At 37.2% G+C, this 25,603-nt stretch overlaps 1 protein-coding gene across 1 annotated transcript in view; it reads left to right on the plus strand.

The window, feature by feature from the left end:
* FRAS1 (Fraser extracellular matrix complex subunit 1) overlaps positions 1-25,603 on the plus strand; it is a 423,267-nt gene that overhangs the window by 304,670 nt on the left and 92,994 nt on the right. Inside the window, exons 31-37 of the mRNA XM_081054857.1 lie at positions 19-197; positions 4,509-4,625; positions 12,352-12,466; positions 14,029-14,166; positions 17,116-17,148; positions 23,056-23,187; positions 24,430-24,555. Of these exons, the coding sequence (XP_080910983.1) occupies positions 19-197; positions 4,509-4,625; positions 12,352-12,466; positions 14,029-14,166; positions 17,116-17,148; positions 23,056-23,187; positions 24,430-24,555 (840 nt within the window). The remainder of the gene's footprint in view (positions 1-18; positions 198-4,508; positions 4,626-12,351; positions 12,467-14,028; positions 14,167-17,115; positions 17,149-23,055; positions 23,188-24,429; positions 24,556-25,603) is intronic.

A 25,603-nucleotide genomic window follows, 5' to 3' on the forward strand; every position in this document is an offset into this window, starting at 1 on the left:
ACCATGTGGCTTTCGTAGGGGAGGTGGTCCTTCTGGTCAATATGCCTGCAGACAGCCCTGCAGATGAAGGGCAGCACCTGCCTGATGGGAGGACAGCAACCCCCACCAGCACCTTCACACAGCAAGACATCAATGAAGGCATCGTGTGGTACAGGCACTCAGGAGTCCCAGCCCAGAGTGATTCCTTCCGCTTTCAGGTACTCTGCTTCCTGACTTTTCTGATGCCTGGATGGTCTGATGCAAACCATCACCCTTATTTATAAACAACTCAGGTCGCTTTCTGTGATTGCCTAGAAATCACATTTGGGGGAAGAGAAAAATGTAATTAATAGCATTCAGAGATGTTTTTTTCATGTTAATTCAATCATATAGATATCTCCACAAGAAGAGTCATTCCACTGCAAAGAAGTTTCTAATAGATAATGGCTAAAGTGTTGAGAAAAAAAAATGCTTCCAAAATATTAAAATGCCATATGGAGTGAAAAATCTTATTTTTTTTTCAAATGTTTTTGGAACATTTGTCATCTTATGATAAGATCATGGAGTTGGCAGCCAATCCTATGGTTTATATATCAGTCCTGCGATGTATTAGCTATACAACTTTGGGGAAATTACTTAGGCAAAATCCTTGTACTTCAGTTTCCTCGTCTATAAAGTATCATTATTGTAAGGATTTAATGAGTTAATACATATAAAGCATTTAGAATACTGCCTATCACTATGTAAGGGTCTGTTATTACCATTTATAAAAATTGGTCAAATACCAGTGGTATTGACTGAATGTTTGTGCTCCCCAAAAATTCAAATGTTGAAATCCTACCCTCTCCTATGTGATGGCATATGAAAGTGAGGTATTTGGTAGGTGATTAGGATTAGATGAGGTCATGAGGGTTGTGCCCTCATGAATGGGATTATTACACTTACAAGAGTCACAGGAGAACTTGCTCCCCTTCTCTGCTCCCTGCCTTGGGGATACAATGAGAAGATGGCAGTTGACAACCCAGAAGAGAGCCCTCACCAGAACCTGACCATGCTGGCACCCTGACTTCAGACTCCAGCCTCCAGAGCTATGAGAAATAAATTTCTGTTGTTTATAAGCTACCCAGTCTATGGTATTTTTGTTACAGTAGCCCAAGCCAACTAAAACAACCAGACCATAAGGAGGCTGTCAATAAATTAAAGACCAAGAAATTATACTGGGCTATTATTAAATATAATTAGAAATTAATAATGAAAGGGTAAACAGAAAATTCACACCATTTGTAATTTTTTAAAATAAGTCTCCCTGGAATTATTAGTTCTAAAAGGAAATCAAAATGACAAACTATTAAGAAATATTGATGAGAAGGAAATAAATCATCATAATTTAAATGATGTGGACAAAAATAACACCGAGAAGAAAACTGATGACCTCAGCTCTTATTATTGAGCAGAAAAGCATGAAAATAAAAGAACTAAATATTTAACTCAAGAAGCTAGAAAACTACAAGGGAAATCTAAGGAAAGCAAGAGGAAGAAATTAATACAGATAGGCAGAGAATTGATTAATTATAAACTTCTAGAATTGATAAATGAGTACAAAATCTCATTCTTTGGAAAAACCAATAAAATTAGACAAACCTCTGTGAAGGACAATTTGGAAATACAGAATTGAACAGAAATACAGGGAATGAGGAAGTATACATGAGAAAGTGTGTTTAAGCATGGAAAGAATCTGGGAAAATGTAGACAGAATATACAGAAGCAGTCATACCAGTAGTGATCAGCTAGAGCAGTGTCCATGTCCTTCTAAGTCTGAGACTTCCTTTGTAGGAATCCAGCTGGGGATAAACTACCACAATCGTTCACCTTGTTAAAATGATCATCCATTTGGCCTCTGATGTCTTGTGTACACATCTTCATTGCCTGACTAAATTATACTGTATAAAAGATATGCCTTTCCAGAGAGCATGTTGAAAGAAACTTAGAAACCATTAAAATGAGATTGTACTGAACACACTAAATGTCCAATGAGTGAGGAAACGTGTGCCCTTTGCTCAAGTTAACTTTTCATTTTTAGCACCTGGGGACTCAGCAGCCTTCAAAAAATGAGTCAGGATGGAGGCGAAGACCTCAATAAAAAGAAACCTCAGCCAAGTAGAATCCTCAGATCTGCCTTTGTCCCATAAGTGTCAGGAGGAAGAGCATTATCAAAACAGAGCATTTCCCTGGATAGGGATTCTCAGCACCTGCCCAGAATATTTGATTGCTTTTGCAAGTGGGTTACTAAGTGGGTAATTATAAAATAGCAAAAGTTACTGATTTATTTTTAAACAAACTTGCTTGAGTTTAAGACATCCAGTTGAACATCCTTACTTAGAATAAGTGGTTCCCTTTGAGGAGTCTTCAGACATTTTACTCAAAGTGTGTTTAGTACTTCTACTTGAAATCTCCTTCAAAATCTATGGGGTATTCTTCAGGATATCCTCAATAGCGACAGCATAACATCCTTTGGAAATAGATTTTAAAATATAACCAAATATACCCAAAGTCATTTAGAATCATGTCTGGTATGAAGAAGAGTAGTCATTATTTTTGCTTAATACAGGGACTAATTATGAAGTAGCAAGCTCAGTTTTCTTACATGATTTCTGAACTCCCTCTGAAAGCATTCCAAAAAGTGCGTTTTAAACACTGACAGCATCTTTATTGCAAGTTATGAAACAACTCTGAGATAATGTTCTCCTAGATAAGAAAGGTTTGGTGTGTTTGTTTTTAAAGTCTCATTGTTTTATAGGCTTACCTCATAGTTTGATTTGAAATGATGCAGACACTATAACTATGCACTAAAATAAACAGCAAATTTTCCCATTCATTTTAGTGTCCCGAAAGGATTTAAACCAAAAAAAAAAAATTGTTTTAAAAATGCTGTTCTCATGATTCTTCTCTTCCCCACCTCCCCTTTTTTTCAGTTTCAAGCAGAAATTGCAGTACAACGAGTTGCATGGATTTAATTTCGTTTTAATGTTTACATGCTGTTATGAGCCAGCAATGCATCCCATGTGTTACTTTGAGTGTAAAACTTGGCATTTACGTAATAAACATGGCATTTAAAAATAGAGCATGGCATGGTGAGAAGGAAGCATACACACTCCTGTCATTTTGGCATGGGAAGGAGCCCCGGTTTGGGTATATTCAGATCATATTGGCACAGCCTCAGGGAATGTGCTTTGAAAAAGACCAACATGTTTCACACCAGTATCTTTACTAAGGAAGCTCCAACTGCTTCCCTTGCTTGATGACATGCCCGCATTTCACTACCTGCACAGTGTTCCATTTCTCTCATTCAAGAGATAGGAAGACATATTTTTCCCTTTTCTAATTTCATAAATCATCCAAATTGAATCACTTTGACACCTTGCTCAACTTTTCTGACCTTCGGTTTCCTCATCTGTAAGAAAGGCGATAATAATATCTGCTTTGTGAGTATTATGTAAGTTGACTTCTGAGAAGTGACTAGTACGGTGCTGAGTCCATGATAGATGGTCAGTGAACTATAGCCATTATTCTTGACATTATTTACAGTGACACTATACGATGCTTCCTTGAAAACATGTAGGTGTTCTGAAACGGGAGCTCCAAGCATCTGACATGATGAAGATACAGAGAAGACAGTTTTTTGTTGGTGGTGGTAGAATTGTAGAAGACATAGAGAAAGGGCTGCTGTTCCTGCCTTTTTCTCAGAATTTATAGAACCCTGCTCCCTCTCATAGGGAATTAATGCAACTACACGTGGTCACACAGAAATACCAGTTATTGTAACAAGCCTATGGTGGGACAGACAATGGAGAGAACAGTGCAAAGGAGGAGCTCAGAAGCTCTGAGGAGGAGAGAAGCTGCATAGGAAAAGCATCATTTTTCAGCATTTTTGAAACAGGAAAAAGTTGATTTTATGACCATACCCTAGCTGTAAATGTTATAAATCTTGCCTTATAATGATGAGGTTGAGATTTGTCTTTATAATCTAGATGTAGATGTCTGTGCTGGGTAAAGTTTAAAGAAATGGAATGAAAGTCACATATATAACATGTGTTATATATTCTCATAATGCAACATTATGTAGCTATCAAAAATGAATGTTTTCAAGAATGTTTAGCAAAATACCATAGTATTATGTTCAGTAAAAATTTAGAATATACTATTGTATATAAAGTTTGACATATATGCGTAGGAAAAGGATTTAACTAAAATGCATCAAGATGTTAACAACTACTAATTTCCAGGTAGTGAAATTCTAGATGATTTTTTATTTCTTATTTATGCTTTCCAGCATTTTCAGAATGGCCTAAAATGATTATGTATACTTTTTATAACCAGTAAAAAAATTAATATTAAAATATGAGGAGCAGAATGAAAATTGTAATTCAGGAACAGATAGAATTCAAAGACAGATGGTTTAAAGGGGGAAATAAACACGTGCAGACATGCTCTGCCCAACAGAGGCTCACCAGTATGACATTTCTTTCCAGGTATCTAGTGCCACAGATGCCCACACCCACCTGGACAGCCGACTGTTCAACATCGCGATCTTACCACAAACGCCTGAAGCGCCTCAGCTCTCTCGGGCAGCATCTCTCCATATGACTGTGAGTTGGGTGGCAGGGCTCATGGTTTCCGCCTGGGGGAGGCATGCTGACGGAATTTGATGGAGTGTCCTGTTTTCGTATCTGGTGAATGCCTGACCCAGAATGCAGACAATACCAGCCCTGTAAATACATTTCTCATTGACTTGAAAAAGAAGCTTAAAATTCCCAGAGTGAAAGGAAAGTTGGATGGAATCCACTTCGACCTCACACCCATTGCTGCTGTCCTTTACGCAGCATCCCAGACAATTACAGGGCTTCTCCTTGAGTGGTTGGTAGAAATTTCAGGCTTATATCTATTTAACCAGTACCATCTGGGCATGATTATTTAGCCAGTGATAGCTCCACCTAGCTAGAGAAGGTGTTATTCCATTTTTTTAGAAGCCCTATTAGAAGTTTCCTTTCTATTATAAAAGTTTACTGAAGAAGGTCATGTTTATGCTGAATCCAGAGAGGTAAGTAGCAATTTCCCAGTGAAAGTTTTGAGGGCAGGTTAGAAGGAATGGAGAGGTGACAGCAAAGGGCACTAACAAACATGAAAACAGCATGTGCAGATACCCAGAGGTGAGGGAGAATATGAATATTGAGAAAATTGCAAATAGTTTAATAAGACTGGAGAAATTAGGAAGGCTGAGAAGGAGTGGTGAGGATGTAGACGTCCATGAGCTTGATCACAGAAGGTCTTGCATGCTGTGTGGCAAGAAGTATAGGCATATGGAAAGGTTTGAAGCGAGGCAACAGCTGAATGATTTCAGACAATTAGCAACTCCACTGTAACCTGATATCTAGTGGGTAGGGAATGCCAGAACCCCTCTTCTAAACAGAGTCACAAGCATATAAGACCTTGTAAATAAATCATTATGGATCCACATTTTTAGTTAGTGCCCACATAATTACACTCCAAAGTGTATATCAGCCTTGAGTGACAACAAAGAAAGCATCTATAGTTTTAGAAATTATGGGTCTGGGGCATGACAGAGACATAAAGGGGGAAATAGAAAGTTTTTAATGAATAGCTGGTATCAGCATTTCCATTGTAAACCATAATTTAAAGAAATCATAATTCAGCAGCACTGTAAAGTCTATAATTTATCATTCTGACTGGAGGAACTTGGATCAGAATTTTCTCTAAACTATAAAGAAAAATGTAAGTGTACATTTCTTGCCAAATGCTAATGCAGTGTTATTTTGAGTTTAGAGGGAAAGAAATGGGCCAGGAGCCATGAAGATGGTGCACTTCCCCTTCGGTTGCTGTGAGCCACTAGAGACTTTTCAAGTTACTTAACTTTTAGGGTCTCAGGTTGCATGTTTTCAAATTAGGTCTGTCCTGTGTAATTTAGGATATCACAAAGGTTCGTTTACAATAAAATGAGATGAGCCTACTCTTTCATTCCTTAAAATATACATAGTTTATATTTCTTTTGATGTTAATTAGGGCCATTACTGTAGGACATACTTGTAATCTGTGACAAAAACACATTCTCCATTCTCGATCCAGTGATGTAAACTCATTTAAGTACAAAAGTTTTGCACGTGTTTAGTAAATACATTATGAATATATATGCTAAATACCTATTTATATATGTATTTATATATTGCCATGTTTATATATGGTAAAGATAGGAGTCTACTTCTCCTACCTTTAAACATTCAGTCATTTAATCATACACTTTTGAGCCCCTAATTTATGCCAAATGCTATGGAGGACATTGGAGATTCAATGACCATAAAGTACAGTCTCTATTCTTAAGGAACTTAGAGTGTAAAAGGTGAGACAAGCGAATCAAGTAGCACTGAAATATAATGATAAATGCCATGACAGACCTTGATATGCAAGCAGATAGGAGGGCCCCTGGCCCGGTGGGGTGTTATGGGCAAGGTTATGGAAATCTTCCTCAAGAAGGTGAATTGAGCTGGTTGAAGTGAAAATTATCTCTAAAGCAGGTTTCAAACTTTATCCTACATTAGGATCATCTGTAGTGTTTGTTAAATCACAGATTGCTAGGGCCCACCCCAGAGTTTTCTAATTCAGTTGGTCTGGTATAGAGCTGAGAATCTGAATTTCTAACAAGTTCCCAGGTAATATAATACTATTGCTGCTGTGCTTCTCACCACACTTGATGAACCACCTATCTAGACTAGAAATTGGGGGAAATTCATTCCAGCGAAAGGAGCTGTCGGTGAAAAACGATGGAGACGCAGGAGAACATAACATGTTTGAGAAATAAGAGAAAGTTCAGTTGGCTGGAGCATAAATCCCTATGTGAAGAAGAAACAAGATATAAGAATCAGATCATGGAGAACCTTAAAGATAAGATGAAGGAGTTTCCATTTTGTCCTGAAAGGCTGTTGGGGCAAATAAAATATAGAAGACAGGCTGCCTGAAAAGATTTTCAATTTAAAAAGGTCATTCTGGCTGCAGGGTAGAGAACACCAACCTGGATGGGGACCTGACAGGGGGCCAGGAGTCCAAGAAATGGGCTATTGCAGTCATTCAGAACAATAAAGGTCAGCGGCATGAAAGCTGTGCAGTGGCCATCAGGATTAAGAGTTAGTGAGACCTTGGAGAGATACTTGCACACCCATGTCCACTGCAGCATTATTCATAGTAGCAAAGAGGTGGAAACAACCTAAATAGCCTTTGGCTGATAGATGGATAGAGAAAATGTGGTATATACACCAATGGAATATTATTCAACCTTAAAAAAGGAAATCCTGTCACGTGCTGCAGTATGGATGAACCTTAAGGACATTGTCCTAAGTGAAATAAAACAGTTACAAAGACTGATGGCTCCAGTTCTATGGGCTATCTTAAGTAACCAAACTCTTAGAAAGTAGAATGGTGGATGCTCCTGCGGGGATAGGCGTGGAGGTGGGGAGAGATAAAGAGGAGTTGTTGTTGTTCAATAGATACAGAATTTCGGTTTTCCAAAAGGAAAGAATTCTAGAACTGTTGCACAACCATGTGTATATAGTTAACAGTATTGTACTGTGCAGTTAAAAGTGGTTAAGATGGGGGAGAACTTTAGAGAAACATTAAGAGATATTAAGAAATACCATGGTCAAAAAAAAAAAAAAAAAGAAATACCATGGTCAATTAGAGGTGGGAGGAGGGTGAAACACCCCAGTTTCTGAGTATACAGAGATGCTGTCCATTGATATCAGAAACGTGTGAGGACTTTAGTGGCAGGTGGGGTGGGAGGCACGATGAGTTCAGTTTGGGATGTGCTCATAAAGGGTGTGCCTATTAAGGGTGTGTAGAAGATCAGTAGATATTCTGGGTGGGCGATAAACCTTTGAGACTCTTTAATGGCACGTAGTGGTTAAGTCCTCGCATAACTGAAATTCCCCGGGAAGACTGAATACAGTGCAAAGCCACATAATCAGATAGCTGACTAAATGGAAATTGGTTCGGTGGCCTTTCTGTAATTCTGTTATTCATCAAATCTAAGATCTTTTAAATGCGATCTTATAGTTTGGTTTGCAGTGTTCATCAGAATTGTATGCATACATACATATGTAAGATATTATACATATGTGTATAATATTATAAGATATAGATATAGACATAAATATACATGAGATAAACACCTTTATGATGTATATCAAGTTTGGGCAAGGAAATCTGAAAACATGCATATTTACCAATAAATATCATAGCATGGATAATGTAAGATTCTGCAAATAGGTTAGTAGATTCACATCAACTTATAGTTTTCCATGTAATCATCAGTATTTGACTTAGAAAATCCTTAAGGGCAAAATCTTTGATTAATTAATCTCGGTAACTTCCTCAGCATCTTGTACAATGCCTTCTATAAAGTACTTGCTTAGTAAATATTTGTTGACTAAATGAATATTTTCAGACCTTCTTTCAAATAGTTAATAACTCTCTAAACTGTATCCCCTTCAAATTCAAATAACAAATTAATCATATGCGTATACACACACATACACTTGAAATATCATATTTCCAATTTCTCTCTTAAAGGGGAAATTCTATTATCTCGTCATGGAAAAGAGAATATTATTTCCTTTTTCAAATGGTTGCGGTACTCAAGATTGAGTTGCTCAAGGTCACCTCTTGAGGAAAAGGCCTTGGAGAAGGCTTTCTTACCTGGTTTCATTTGTTTCCAGAGTAATCACTATTTCAAGTATTCTTTTAAAACCACTCTGATGGTACTAGTAGGGATCCAGTTAGAACAGCTTATCTCTTGTGATACAGACTCAAGTCTGGGCACGCTGTGTTTGTTTTATGGCTGCAGTCTTCTGTGTCCATGTTTTTTCTTAAGACCTTTCAGAAACTAATAGAATTATCATTTGCAATCTCTGGAAATGTTTCTTTATCCTTGGAATTCCTGATGTGCTTTACTTGAGCCTTCCACACGTAGAATTCTCTACATTAGAGCTATTTATGATTTTCCCCTACAAAAAAAAACTTGAAAAGAGGGTCTATATCTGATTCATCTTATATCTCCCACAGCTCTTTGCATGGTACCTTGCACATAGTAGGTTCTTACTAAATATTTGCTATATGACTATAGGAATGAATTAATTTTGTCTTTCTAGCTGAACTATGTGAGAGGATGATTTCTTGTAGGACCTCCACTTTCCTTATCTCGTTACTCCAGAGTGTCTGATTTCTCAGACCTACCATGGGCTTTGCTGCTTTAGTAGAATGACAGGCAAGAGATGAAATTCATTTTTTCTTTTAATAGAGTGAAATTAAAATGTTGTTTATAAATCCTGACCTGGAAGTTTAAGTTATTCACACTTTGCTAAGGCTTAAGTGTTACAATGTTTGCAGCCCTGGGTCCCCACCAATTCTTTAGATGACGTTGAAATACAATGGAAAATATTCTAAAAAACATTATTGATGAAATTGTTTATGAAAAGTATTTTTATTATTTTATATCTTGGCTTAATCTTTTTATGATGATATGTTTCATTCACTCAACAGATTTTTATTGAGACATTCCATGTGCCATGTGCTTGGGATCCGTGCATGAACAAACCAAAATCCATGTTCTCATGGAGTTTACATTACCTCGGGGGAAAATAGACAATAAGTAATAAACAAATAAGTAACTTACATATATCATGTTAGTGAGAAGTATTGTGGTGAAATAAAAAGTAGATTAGGGCCAGAGGGATCTGAAATGTAGTGGTGGGGCCAGGGAGACCTAGCTTTCAATTTCAAATAAGGTGGTTGGTGTGGGCTTTGTTACGACAATGACATTTAAAGAAAGAGTTCCAGGAAGTGAGGGAGGTAGCCATGCAGATAGCTGAGGACAGAGCATTCCAGGCCCAGGGAACCATGTATTCAGAGGTCATGCTGTTGGGAGCGTGCTTAGTTCAAGGAACAGCAAGAAAGTCCGCATGGCTGGAGCAGAGTGAGTGGAAGCAAGAATAATCTACATTAATTGACAGATGTGCTGTGTGTGTGTGTGTGTGTGTGTGTGTGTGTGTGTGTGTGTACACGCGGGCACATGAGCATGTGAGCAGATCAATCGGTTTTCACAAGCTGGTATTGTAGGGGACTTAACTTTGATTCGTAAAATGGAGAGTCATTGCAGGGTTGAGCAGAGGCATAATGTTCTTTATAAAGGGGTCACCCTGGCTGTTGTGCTGACATAGACTGTGGGCGTGCGGGCAGGTGGGCAAGAGAGCTGTTGGGAGGCCGTCCTGGTAACCCAGATGAGAGACTGTAGCTGCCAGCATGGTGGTGGCAATGCCGTGGGGGGAAATGGTTGGATTCTGGATATATTCAGAGATAATATGGGTATTATGAAAATCATTATACTGTAGTCTTCTTTTGGTAACAGATATTTTAATAAAAAAGTGTCTTCTGTAACGATTTCTATGAAATTTAATCTCTCATTTCTTACTATGTTTAATTGATAAATATTGAACATTCTAAATAGGCAATATTAAAATTGATTATACTTGGTTACAGCTCAACCTCAATATTGCTTTCCTCAGAGAATCAAGTCTTTACTTTTTCTACACCGTGTCTGTTTCTATGAGTGGAGAAATAGTAACCATAAATTCCATAATAAAATATCTGTTATTTTGCCTGGAACATATTTTCCTTTCCCATATCCTATGTCCATGCAAATTCTCTCTTCTTATTTTATTGTTTTAGGAACATCTAGATTTTCAAAAATATCCCACAATGCTCAGAATTTGCAGTTATTGTGATGGTTTTCAGATTACCAAAGTGGTAAAACAATACCAAGCTTGCACTTTTTTATCTGTGTATCTGTGCCCACACATGTACACATTTATAGGTGTGTGCACACATGCATTGGACTGTAAATAGGCATATATTTTTAATTTGTTATCCTTACTTATTTTATTTTAGGGTGAGAGACCAGGTGCTGTTTTGCAATTCTGATTTTCCTTGCTCATTACATTCCAGACCTGAGGAATGGCCTGAAATATGACTCTTTACTATAGGGAGATTGTCCTAACCTGCTAATGCTGCCTCTCCCCAGGACAAGTATGCCTTGGGGACAATTACAAGAGCTACTGTAACCTTCAATCTTTTCATGGTTTAAGGGAAGAACACCACACCCTCCTCCATGAGAATTACTGAGCCCTACTTAATCCTTTCCTAAATGGGGGAATTCCTTCTGAAAGAAGCAGAGCTTCAAAGAGCAGGAGAGGGTGTCAAATTCTAACCCTTCAGTGGTCAGTTAGGAAGAGCCTACAAAGATCTGGATATTTTTGTTCTGTTTTATTGACAGCATGTATGACCCAGGCAAGAGGCCCATGCTCACATTACTTCCCCCTCTCTCTTCTCCACTATGTTTTTGCTGCTACTATCCCCAACTCACTGGTAGGGCTGGTCATGAGATTCCAAATCTCTCCTTTCTTTTTTTTTTTTTTTTTTTTTTTTTTTTTTTTTTTTAGTGTTGTTACTGTTAGTGGGTGATGGATGTACACAGGTGAATGGATAGTAAAAGCTACATACACTTTGGCCTTTTGATCAATTCTGCTAGACTCTGCATGTGTTCTGAAAGCTAGAAGAGAAAAGCAATATCTAGTTATTTTAAATAGTAGCATGGAGACAAAGAGAAATGTTGACTGTTGTATTATTTCCTTTAATAAACAAATAATTCCTAAATCTCTGAATTCCAATGATGAGCCTCTGCTGATGTTTGAGGTGAGTTCATCTTTAGTCCTTTGAAACCACCACAGTTTCAATAAATAAATAAATAAGAAAGCATCACAGTTCCCATTAAAAAAGCTGGGGCATCAGGGGGAACTTCTTACCAGATACAACCTTAGCTCATTAAGTTAGAAGAGCAGAGATGTGGCAATCCAGCTGTGAATGGTAGAATAGTAGAATAGCCAGCTGTGATAGCTCATTTTCAAATGCATATCACTGTGAGATCCACCCAGGGAAAAATGATCATATTGAGATTCCCAGAGCATGCAGCAGCATAAACCTGGGGCAGAGGACAGAGGGGAGAAGAGTTGGGGAGCAAGAAGACCTGAAGAGGACTCTATAACCCTGTGAGGTTCCTAAGGCTGGGACAAATCTACAATGCAAGAGACAGATTCTTCATTTTAAAATCTCAGAGAAAGTTTTGCTAAGTGTGACTAATTTAAAAGCTCAAATTGAGTTTGGTTTAGTTTTTTTTTTTTTTTCAGTTAGGTTTGCTTTTGCCTCTGGCTTTTGTTTTCATCACACCATTTTTCCTTCTTCTTAAACTTTGTTTAGGCACGTGAAGATGGCCTGACTGTGATTCAGCCTCATTCCCTCTCCTTTGTAAACTCTGAGTGGCCAACTAGAAAGATTATGTACAATATCACTCTACCTCTGCATCCAAATCAAGGTAAGATGTGCAGTAAATGATCTCTTAAGTAGTATCTTCTAGTTGTTGACCAGTTTTAACAGCTCTGGAGTTTTGTCTGCTTATACATGTTGATATTTTAAGAAGTAACAATTATTCATACTACTTGTTCCTGTCCTCTGAGTTTAGAACCAATTCAGAGGGGCGGAGGGAAAAGAAGGAGGGAGGGAAGGAAGGAAGGAGAGAGAGAGACACTATGGTCAAACATGTGGAGATGAACGTGTCAGCTTTGGTACTGACAGATGTGTACTGGAGAACATAGCAGGCATAGAACTTCAGTCACTAGACTGAGCTCCCCCTCCTAGGCACAGGCAGAACTGGACAGACACGGGCACTGTCTGTAGGGGTTGAGCCTGCCCTGGTGCACCTATGATAGGTGAGCAGACCAGAATGAGCGTGTGCTGAGGGTGAGGAGCTCTGCCAGAGAGCTCAGAGGGGGCTGAACCATACATGCTCAGTTCCCTTCCCAATTGGATAAGTCACTCCTTCTCCCATAGGGGAACATACTGTAGAAATGTGGCAGCACAGTCAGAGGAGAGATGGGCCCCCACCATCAGTCCCCAGCCTTTAGATCTCTTAATGTTGGCCTTCTCTATTAAGCCTGTGCCCAAAAGAGATGTGGCTGTCCCTCACAGAAAGGAGACCAGCTTCTCCTAAGACAAGTCTGCTCTCACCTCTGAGGTGGGTCTCCCAAGACCAATCTCTGCCCTACATGTAAGCCTTTCATATTAAATTCCCAAGGAGAAATAAAAGTCTAAAACAATAAATTCCATTACTCTTTTGAAAAAGTCCAAAATAATTAAAATTCTAAAAATTATCTTTTTTTTAACTTGGTAAGTCATAGCTATAGTCCTTCTCCCTGTGTTGCCAGGGGAGAGATGAAGTTCTTTTAGACCAGCTGCCTGAATAGATCTCTCAGCCCCTCAGAAGTTGAATTTGTCCAATACCAAGCCTCACATGTGTCCTCCTTTGAAAGAGTTACTCGGGCATGAAAGGTGGTCATAGCATCAGTTCTGTTCCTGTAAAATTTAGAAACGGTAGGCAAATCTGCAACTCCTACAGTTTTTCACAAGCAGAGTGATAATTGCAAATCCAGTTCTGAGAATAATCAAGATCCATGTTACTGTTGCCAGAGGTCATCATAGAGACTAAGGAGTTTCTGAAGGAAAGAGGGCAGATTGAGAAAAATCTCTCGATAGTCTCGCCAGAAGACCAGTCTGTGCCATTTTCTCAATGACCTTGACCTTGGAACTTAAACTCAATTGAGAAATTACCTGAGTATTCTGGAGAATTACTAGGCTACATTAGGGGCAGTGGTTTGAATCTTACTATTGTTTATAGTCAATGAATTCTAGTCAAGAGTCTATTTGGGTTTCAGATTTGCCTTTTCTGGAATAACTCAAGAATAGGATACCAAGAACAACCTGAGAGCAGTTGTTTCTGAAGGATAAAAGACCAGTGGGAAAGGCAGCTTTATGGCTCTGGTCATTTAGTTAGCCATCAGAGCTACTGCTGATGCTCATAGCAAGTCTCCTTGTCCTCAGGTATCATCGAACACGTGGACCAGCCTCACACTCCCATCCAGTATTTCACACAGGAAGACATTAACCAGGGCAAAATCATGTACCGTCCTCCCACTGCAGCCCCCCACCTCCAGGAGCTCATGGCCTTCTCCTTTGCAGGTAATGCTTCCTTCTCTGTTTTGAGACACCCAAACTGCTCTCTGAGGATCTCCATGGCAGGCTCACTCTCTCTCTTCCTGTCCTACTCCTGGAAAGTTTGGTGACACTGCTTTATGGCGGTACAAAATAGCTTGAGACTTCTGGCTTGGGCTCAGTTCATTACTTTTGTCGTTTATTCATACATGCAGGAATGCTTTCAATAAATCTTTATTTTTTTGCCTACTCTGTGGCAATTACTGAATGAGGTCTTGGAAAACTCATGGTGAGCAAAACGAGGTATAAATCCTGTCCGTTGTGAGTTTTACAATCTAAATATAGAGAGAATTTGATAAATTATCTCAATGAATTTTAAATGCAGACTGAGAAAAGAACTCTGAAAAGAAAGAATGTTCAGTAGTGAAATTAGATGTAACAAGACTTACCTAGACTAAAGGTTCAATGGACACTGCCCCAGGGTGGTATTGACCATGAAAGGAGGGAGAAGAGCTCACTAGGCTAAGTGTGCATGTTGGGATAGTTGGTAGTTGGAAAACATTCCTGAAGGAAGGGCACATGCCCCGTGTGCAAAGGCCCTGGGGAGGAAGAGAATGTGACTTTTTTTATTATAATAAAAGTTGAGTGTGTCTGGAATGTGAAGGGTTGAACAGAGCAGGGATGGGCCTGGAGGGAGCGATAGAGTTTAGACCTTAGAGACCCTGTGAGCCTATAGGGATTTGGGTCTTTATCCCAAGAATAATAGGAACTCAGGGGAGGTTTTAAGATCTAGGGAGATGACTTTTCATAAGGAACTCTTGACTGAAATTATGTGAAAGGATTTTGGCATGTAGGTGAAGGGAATCCAGTGAGAAAGATCCTGCAGGACCTCAGGAAAGATCGTATGTTGGAATGGAGAATGCAGGTGACCTTTTGGGATTAAAACATGGATTTGTGCTAATCATCAGAGAAATGCAAATGAAAACCACAATGAGATATCACCTCACCCCAGTCAGAATGGCTTTCATCAACAAAACAAATAGTAACAAGTGTTGGAGAGGCTGTGGAGAAAAAGGAACCCTCATACACTGTTGGTGGGAATGCAGACTGGTGCAGCCGCTATGGAAGGCAGTGTGGAGGTTCCTCAAGAAATTACGAATAGAATTACCATATGACCCAGCAATCGCTCTCCTGGGTATCTACCCCAAAAATATAAAAGCATTTCTCTATAGAGACACGTGTACGCCAATGTTCATTGCAGCTTTGTTTACGGTGGCCAAGACATGGAAACAACCAAAATGTCCTTCGATAGATGAATGGATAAAGAAGTTGTGGTACATATACACAATGGAATACTATTCGGCGTTAAGGAAAGATGATATAGGAGCATTTGTGACAACATGGGTGGATCTTGAGAGTATAATGCTAAGTGAAATAAGTCAGACAGAAAAAGCAGAGAACCCTATGATTTCACTGATATGTGGTATATAAACCAAAAAGAACAAGACAAACAAATGAGAAACAAAAACTCATAGACACAGACAATAATTTAGTGGTTACCAGAGGGTAAGGGGGTGGGGGGTGGGTGATGAGGGTAAAGGGGATCAAATATATGGTGATGGAAGGAGAACTGACTCTGGGTGGTGAACACACAATGGGATTTATAGACGATGTAATACAGAATTGTACACCTGAAATCTATGTAAATTTACTAACAATTGTCACCCCAATAAAATTAATTAAAAAATAAATAAATAAATAAATAAATAAATAAATAAATAAATAAATAAATAAATAAAAAACATGGATTTGTCAGAAGGCACCTTTTTTAAATGAAGAGAAGACTGAGTGAAAGAATAACTAAATTTCTAAATCAAGCCAGTGTGTGCTTACCCATTAAGGCAAAATAGCCTTAATCTGTGACACTCCTTATCTCTCCCCTTTATCCAGTAACCAAAGCTGCTGACTGAAAAGCAAGAGTTTTAAGTATCCACCTTAAATATTTTTGTGCCTTGGAATGATTCTAAAAACCCTGAAGCCTGTTTCTTTATGATCTTTAAGACATATGTACCACATAACACAAGTAATCTAGAGTATTAGTTTTATACAGTAGCTTTATTGATACAGAATAGCTAGTAATTTCTTGTGGTGAGTTGAACATGGATAAAATAATTTTAGAGTGATGTTTTAAATTTGGCAAACATTTAAAGTAATGTTTGTCATTAGTTATGTAAATGTGATTGTCTAGAAAATGATTAACTACTCAATTAGATTGAAAATCTCTATGGATGGGGGTAGGCCTCTTCTCTAAGGAGTAACCCCAGTGTTTAGTAACTGAATAACTAATAGCCCATGAAAATGTTCATGGTCCTCTAACCCTTACTTTATAAGACTTACTTTACAAGAATCTCAGGATATCCTGGGACTAGAGGGAGAAAAAACTTGTCAGCCATCGTTGAAGTTATTTCCGTGTGCATTATACTCGTCTGAGTTCCTAGAGCCTTTTTAGAGAGAGCAGAGTCCTGTCCTGTATGATCTAAGGGATAAATGCCATGAGATAAATCTCTCACACCGTTACAGTGTGTAAATCAATGTCCTCGGCATCACTCAATTCTAAAATGGAGTTGAACCACCAGGGAGCCTGTCAGTGATATATGACATCACCCACATTCACCGATACATAAGCTTTTATGTACTGATAAAATAGAATCTCAATGAATGTATTATAAATCACTCTAACTGCTGTGATATAAAATTATTCCACTATGTGGTTCTTTTTGTTATTTAAAATTAGTGCTGACATCATTGAATTCATCCTAACATTATCAAATGACCTGGTAGTTTTCCTTTAAACCGTAATAATTTAGATGAAAACATTCTTTACTTTTCTAACCTATGCCCCATATTTTGTACCGTTCCCATTCTATTTTTGACCCCAAAATGTTCAGTACACTGATTTTCTCTCTGTTCTTTCAGGTCTCCCAGAATCGGTGAAATTCCACTTCATAGGTAAGTGAAAGTCCACTTCATTATTAGAAAATGGAATTTTTCTTTCCTTATTAGTCCTTTCTTTTTGCTCTCTTCATCACTACTTTTCGCTGTTTTCTAAGAACTGCTTAAGAGTTATGCAAGTTTCTTTTAAAGTAATCACATAGCTAGTTAAATGGTAATAGCTTAACTTTATATTCATAGAAAAAAATAATCCACCAAGGATATCGAAGATTAGTGCTGTTTAAGCCCCATTTCAACTTGTCTTAATATCTATTAAAAAGAGGTAATAGTGGTTAAGATTATAGATTCTGGATATAGACTGCCTGGGGTTCAGCCTGCTCTGGGTAAGTTTATTAACGTCTTTGTGTCTGAATGCCTCACTACCAGTGGAGATAATAAATAATAATTATATATATATATATATATATACACACACACACACACACGTAAAACTCCCAGAACAATGATTGGTAGATAAACATTCCTGCGTGATGGTCATCTAATGAAAATGGTCGTATATAGTCTTTTATAGAGCCTTTCACTGAATGCCTTGTTACTGGGGGGAAAGGTGTTATGCCCCAAAGAGTGAGTTGTGAAAGCTGTGCGTAGAAGACTTCAGCATCCTTGTTTTAATTCACAGTGCAGTAGAAGCTGAGTGCCAATAAGCAAAAACAGGGTCAGCTCTAGCAGGTATGCTGGGACAAGCTTTCTTGTTTAGGTCTGCAGTGAGGACTGTTCACCATAAATGGCATCCTTATATACCTGTTCAGTTAGGATTGACTATTCCATTAGAATCAACCATCCGTATGTCCTATTATATTTCATGTGGGGATAAATCTTGGTGGAAAGTCACCTCCCTCAAATTCCCAGGCCTTCCTTTCTTCTTTGAGGGTTAAAAATCGTACTTGAACCAGCAGTAAATTTTAGTGTTGCATCATGTTTTGTTTTAATTTTTTTATTGAGATATAGTTGACATATAACATTGTATTAGTTCTAGGAGTATAACAGAATGAGTCGGTATTTGTATATATTGAGAAAGGATTACCACAATAAGTTTAGTTAACTCTGTCACCATATATAGTTACAATTTTTTTCTTGTGATGAGAACTTTTAAGATCTACTCTCTTAGCAACTTTCAAATATGCAATAAAATATTATAATATAGTCACCATGCTGTATATTACATCCCCAGGACTTCTTTATCTTCTAACTGGAAGGTTGTACCTTTTGACCACCTTCTTTCACTTCACCCACCTCCCACAACTTACCTTTAGCGACCACCAATCTGTATCTGTTCTCTATCTATGAGCTTTGGCTTTTTTTCTTTCTTTCTTTGTTTTCTTTAGATACCATGTATAAGTGAGATCATATGGTTTGTCTTCAAGGTCCATCCATATTATCACAAATGGCAAAATTTTATTCTTTTTCATGGCTGAATAATATTCTGCTATATATATGTATAGCATATATGGTGCCAAAAAAATGTATACACATTTTAAGAGGTGTCATCTATGCTTAGGCAGTAGTTCGCCATAATCAGAACTGTCTGGACGCTGATGGTAACCAGTTTGAGCACCTCTTATAATTGCAGAAGTCAAACGTGACTTGTATTCATCTTTTGTTATTGGTATATATTGAGTATTACAATTAATACAATTTTTTCCTTTCTTAAAATGTGTATACATTTTTTGGCACCCTCTGTATTTACTATATATATGTATATATACATATACATACACATACACACACGCACGTACAGATCTTTTACCTCCTTGGTTAAATTTATTCCTAGGTGTTATATTCTTCCTGATGCAATTGTAGATGGTATTATTTTCTTAATTTGTCTTCCTGATATTTTGTTACTAGTGTATAGAAACCCAACAGATTTATATATCGATTTTGTATCCTGCAACTACTGAATTCATTTATTAGTTCTAAGATTTTGGTGGCATCTTTAGGGTTTTCTCTATATAATAACATGTAATCTGCAAATAGTGACAGTTTTACTTCTGCCTTTATAATTCGGATGACTTTTATTTCTTTTTCTAATGTGGGTCATTATTGATATGAACCCTATATCAGCTCATTTCTAGTGTCAAGCTTCTAAATAATTCATGCAATCAGTAATAATATACACTAGATTATATCATTTATACTTTACAAATCAACTTACAATATGTTGTCTTATTTAATCCTTGTAACAGTATTATAAAGACAGATATTATTTTTAGCATCTTAAAGCTGAGGAAACTAAGGGTCATTAGAGTAAGTAATCTGCCCAGGTTTCCACACCTGGTAAACAGTAGTACCAGGATTTTAATATAAGTTTCTGACTCTGCGTGTGGAATATTTAATTTAGTGTGTATGTGTGCTGGTCATGAACAACAAGAATCATAATAGTATGCAAGTTTGGTTTCCAAGTCTCAACTTTTACCTGAAAGGTTGAATAAGTGAAGGCGTGTACTATTAACTTCTTTGGGACTTAAAGTTAAGTGATCCTTGAGCCTATTCTTCAGAGTAAAGGAAATGAATCTTTGGCTGACCTTAAATTAATTTATCTTGTTTCTGTCTTAGGTTTCTTTTTTTTTTTTAATGTTGAGTGATTGTTTTAAAAATTTCTTTTAAAGACAAATTTTTTTAGAGCACTTTTAGGTTCACAACTAAATTAAGAAGAAGGTACAAAGGTTTTCCCCGTACGCCCTAAGCCTACACATGCATAGCGTGGCCTCTCCCATTATCAATAGCACACATTGGAATAGCACATTTTTTAACAATTTTGAACCTGCATGGACAAATCGTAGTTTATATAGTTTATTTTAGCATTCACTCTTGGTGTTGTACATTCTATGGGTTTGAATAAATATGTGATGACATGTATCCATCATTATGGTATCATACAGAGTATTTTCATTGCCCTAGAAGTCCTCTCTGCTCTGCCTATGCATTTTCCCCACCCTACCTCCCACCTTTGGCAACCACTATTTTTTTATTGTCTTCCATAATTTTGCCTTTTTCACCATATCAGGGAGGTGGAATCATATAATATGTAGCCTTTTTAGATTGGCTTCTCTCACTTAGTAATATGCATTTAAGATTCCTCCATGTCTTTTCATAGCTTGATAGCTTATTTCTCTTTAGTGCTAAATAATATTCCAATGTATGGATATACCACAGTTTATCCATTCACCCACTAAAGGATATATTGGTTGCTTCCAAGTTTTAGCAATTATGAATAAAACTGCTGTAAACATCTGTGTGCAGGTTTTTTTGTGGACCTAAGTTTTCAGCTTCTTTGGGTAAATACCAAAGAGTGCAATTGTTGGATCATACAGTAAGAGTATATTTAGTTTTACAAGAAACTGCCAAACTGTCTTCCAAAATGGTTGTACCACTTTGCATTCCCATCAGCAATGTAGGAGAGTTTCTTTTGCTTCACATCCTCATGAGAATTTTGTGTTGTCAGTATTCCAGATTTTGGCCATTCTAATTGATATGTAGGGTATCTTCTTGTTGTTTTAATTTGCATTTCCCTGTGGGAGAATCTTTTCATATGCTTATTTGCCATCTGTAAATCTTCTTTGGTGAGGTATCCGTTGAAGTCTTCAACCCATTTTTAAATAAGGTTGTTTGTTTTCTTATTATTGAGGTTTTAGAGTTATTTGTACATTTTTGGATAACAATCATTTATCAGATGTCTTTTTCAAATAATTTCTCCCAGTCTGTGGCTTCTCCTCTCATTCTTTTGACATTGTCTTTCACAGAGCAGAAGTTTTTAATTTTAATGAAGTCCAGCTTATCAATTATTTCTTTCATGAAGAAATTGGTCTTTGGTCTTATATCTAAAAAGCCATCACCATACCCAGGGTTATCTAGGTTTTCTTCTATGTTATCTCCTAGGAGTTTTGTATTATATAGTTTTACATTTAGGTTTATGATCCAGTGAGTTAATTGTTGGGAAGGGTGTAAGAGGTTCCTTTTTTTAAAAGGAGAAAAACTTGGAATCTGCTAGGAATCTCCTTAAGAGTTTTGTGAGAAAGAACTTTAAATTGGGCACAGAATGAACTAAGGCAGCAACAAGTGCAAGCCCTGGTATTAACCCATAGAACAAAGGACAATAGTTCATTTGGTTCATCAGCTGAGACAGAAAGCTGATATTCTTGACCTGGCTGCTTCAAGGCAAGCCCAGATGTTCTGAAGAACCGTCTTGAGCAAGGAAAACACACAAGGTGAATGGAGCCCACAGGCGGCGTCTGACCCAAAGAAGCAGTTTGTTTCTCAAAGAAATCAGAAATGTTGCTTAAAGAGAGGGCTAGACTTGTAATTGCTCACATTTTGACTGTAAGCTGTCGTGTTTGCTTATAAAACCCTACACCCACAATGATATATTTTCTTGTTATGTTGTGTGTACCAGAAAATAGCTTTCTTCCATTTACTTGCAGAGACAAAGACATACCTTTGTTGTACTGTCAGCTGTGTGATATGACCAAGTTTCAGGATCTTTCCTTTCCTCTTCTGTAAAGTAAGGATGTTGAAGAGCCTCTTAGGTATCTCCCACTTAAAACTAAAATCGATGTAAAACATTAAAAAAATAAAATTATGTTTTATAATTATTTATTTTTATTTAACATAGGGGTTCTTAATTTAGGTTCCAGGGAATTCAGAGAATCCTAAATCCACTGAAATTTATGAAAAATTTGTATATGTGTCTCCAAACTCCCATAAGTTAACAATCATCTGTCCTTATCTTTGATGATCCACAGAGAAGACTGAGCATAAACAAAGAGTCAGAGGCTATAATTTTGAAATTTGACTGAATGAACAGAGCCATACAAGCCTTAATTCTTACAGGGATAATGTCTTCTCTCCTTCAACAGGGCTGTTTGTCGATTTCTCTTGGACATGGAGTATACCTTATAAAATCCAGCCATATCTTTTAGATCTGTTCTCAAGGAAAAGACAAACCTAAAATCTAAATGGAATCATTATTAGGCGTCACTGAGCAATACTTTACTTTGCTAAAGCAGAGGTCAGATTCCTACTCACTTGTTACTGAGTCCAGAAGAAAGTAAAGAAGGAAACCAGTGTCTTACAACCAACCTATATGCAAACATACCACACATTTAAAATAATCAACAGGACGGTTTTCTCAGTTGCCACTACAGATAAATACAGTTATGAGTTCAGAGTGTAGGTATTCCTTAAAACCTGGCTTTTAGAGATGAGAGGGTATGTTAAGTTATGAGAAAGTGGAAATAAGGGCCCAAGATCAGGCAATTCTGCTTTCATTTCCCTCAGGTGATCAGTGTTTACTTCAATGTTAGATAACCCAGAAAAATAAAATCTTAAAATCACTGTTTTGTTCACAAAGATGTCTTCCATTAATTACATTGTACATAACAACCAGTTAAAAATGAGTCTGGTTATCTGTATGGACATTTTCTGTGCTGTTTAAGTTATTTTCTAATGAGACATAGATATGTCATTTCTAAAATATTTCTTGGAAAAAAATTTCTCTGGAACATTGGAAGAAAGAATTCAATCGAAAAATAATTACAGAAATAAAAGCCTTTCCCAGCATCGTCTAACGGTGCACATTTTGTATTCCTTTCCTTTCCACTGATGTTTATCAATATTAACTTGTTGTGAAACTTGCTTCTTAGAATGACCTTGTTGTTACTGTCCTTTAGCCTTTTTGTTATCCTTAGAAAAAGCTTGGTGAGAATAGCTCACAGTATGTTACTGGCTTGCTAATTTTTTCCATTTGTAAGTACCTCTTCAAAGTATTAAGGTAATCTAAAAAAAGCTTCTGGCTATATATTTATGGAAATAGCCTGAAGGTGATCAGACTACAAGTTGATTTGTGTGTGTGTGTTTGTGTGTGTGTGTGTGTGTGTGTGTGTGTGTGTGTGTGTACACCCCTTCTAGTTTCTGATGGAGAACACACAAGTCCGGAGATGGACCTCACCATTCACTTGCTTCCCACTAATGGGCACCCACCAGTGTTCCAGGTCACAGCTCCACTGCTTGAGGTCATCCCAGGAGGCCGCACTTCTATAGGTAAGAACTAGGAGCCTGAAAGAAACATGGTTTTGAAAATGGAACCATATTTCAGCATAGTCCCTATTCAAACCTCTATTTAAAAAAAATTATAATAAATTTCTATAAATTTCAAGTGTACAGTTCTATAATACATCATCTGTATAATGCGTTGTGTGCTCACCACCCAAAGTTTAGAGTCTTTCTGTCACCGTATATTTGACCCCCTTTACCTTCTTCATCCTTAAAACTCTTGTTGTTACCAAAAAGTAGTGACCTACTCTTCCAGAACTTGCATGCATTCTCATCTATATCCTTCCCTCTGCCCATTTCCATGAAAATAGGAGCAGCACAGACAGAATGAAATAATCCCTGTAGAGGCCAATGCTCAGTGATGGAATATAATGCAGAATATATTCTCCAGCCTCCAGGAGATTGATTTGTTGCCATCACTAAAATATAAAGTAACAGAGAGCAGAGAGATTGGAGGGGAGCAGTTTCAATGACTGCTCTTGTCTTCTATTTAGAAAGTAAAGAATAACAGGAGAAACAACAGATCACAATAACCTTTGGAAGTTGTGGAATCAGTTGGCTCAGTTATTTTATACGTGATTTTAGTTACTATTAGTATACTTACTCTTTAGAAGCTTATTTTTTTTTTTACCAAGAACATCTTAAGAGCAAACAGTGGATATCATGATTTTTGTTAGATGTGCTCTACAGATCCTTATCCAATTTCTACATGTGGGTGTTGCCCTAAAATTAATTATAATCCAACTTATAAACAAGCCATACATGTATACAAAGACAACTGTCAATTTTACCCTGCTTCTTCTCACTCCAGTGATGGCCAGAGCAGCCATTGTTAAAATAATTTGACTCTTCTGTTGATTCAAAGAAAGACAGAGGGAAGGAACAACAAAAACAAAAACAATTTCTGGGAGTATTTTCTGGAAGAAAACTTACCCCATCCATTCACGACTGACCCTTTTCTGGCCTTCCATACCCTTATTTGTATGCAAGAAAAAATGGTGTTTTGAATTCATAGCTACCTACTTATAAGTTAACTTTTGGAAGAACTTACTTGTATTTTGGAATTGACTGTCATCTCTTTTCCCAGTTTTGTGGCTGATTGCAATTAAAGTGCTTTCTTATAATCATCAGACTACCCACAACATGGCTGCCAGCCTGGTTTGTGGTTGTGACATATAGACTACATAGTTTTTAATATCTTCTCACCATGCTTTATTCTCCTGACTGTAGGACTTCAGTTGGTAGTAAGAGATACCGAGACAGCACCCAAAGAACTCTCCTTTGAGCTTCGGAAACCTCCCAAGCATGGCATGATCCTTAAGCACACAGCTGAGTTCCAAGGGCCCATGGCCACAGGTAGCTGCCCAATCTATCATTGACCTGTTTGGAGGATATCTTGTTCTACAGTCATACCTCATATCTCAGACATAGAAGTAAAGCAACTTTGTGGGATAAACTATGAGAAGATACTTAGAAAGGAAAAAACTTTAGTGTTTAATCCATTGGCTGATATATTTGGGATTTCTTTCTCTGTGCCACCACCCACGCCCCAAAACTATGAAGCTATTGCCTCAAGTTGTAGGTGAAACTGGTGGATTTCGGAAACCTGAAGTAAATGCATTTTGAACAACCTCATATGAGTTGTCAGCTGCCACTTTCCTATGGGTTGTTCATGGACATTTGTTTTCCTTAATTTTATATGTAAATCTTCACAATATTTATAGCACTGTGACTCTGATAGTGTAAACTACAGGTATCTTCATCCGTAAGAAAAGGGAACACATTTTTAAAGTATTATCTAAGTGATGTAACAGTTACACAAATAATTTGTAACAGAAATTATTTGTAACACAAATAATTTTTTGTGTTTTCTCCAATTACAAAAAAGTAACACATATTTACTGGAACACAACTAAAGCTAATTTTTAATAGTCGGCCCTTATATATCCAAGTGGATATTATCCCTTTCAAAGTAGTCACCTTGGGAATCCTATATGCTTATCCCAATAATCTGTACTTTCTGAAAACCTTTATATAATTCCTAATAGTATGTAATAATGCATTCTTGTGAATATCCCTACAGAGAGAGAGGGGTCAAGTCTTTGACCTTGAAAGTAGATCAGATTTGTAAGAACAACCAGTCATCATTTGGGAGTCACAGAAGCAGATTTTTAGAATTTTACTGAACAAAAGAAGTATCGTTAGAATAGATTTCTAGTATCCTAAGGGAACTACTTTAGGAGCATAACAGTCATAACCCAGTTTTTTTAACACTCTATTTAACCTATATTTGTATAATTAATATATGAGATCTAAAGATGTTTTTAAAATATTCTCTTTAATATATTACAATAAATTTATAAGTTTTATTACTTTGTTAGGCATAATACCACTAGCACCAGTA

The sequence above is a fragment of the Rhinolophus hipposideros genome (assembly GCF_964194185.1).
Source record: "Rhinolophus hipposideros genome assembly, chromosome: 1".
Lineage (NCBI taxonomy): Eukaryota > Metazoa > Chordata > Mammalia > Chiroptera > Rhinolophidae > Rhinolophus > Rhinolophus hipposideros.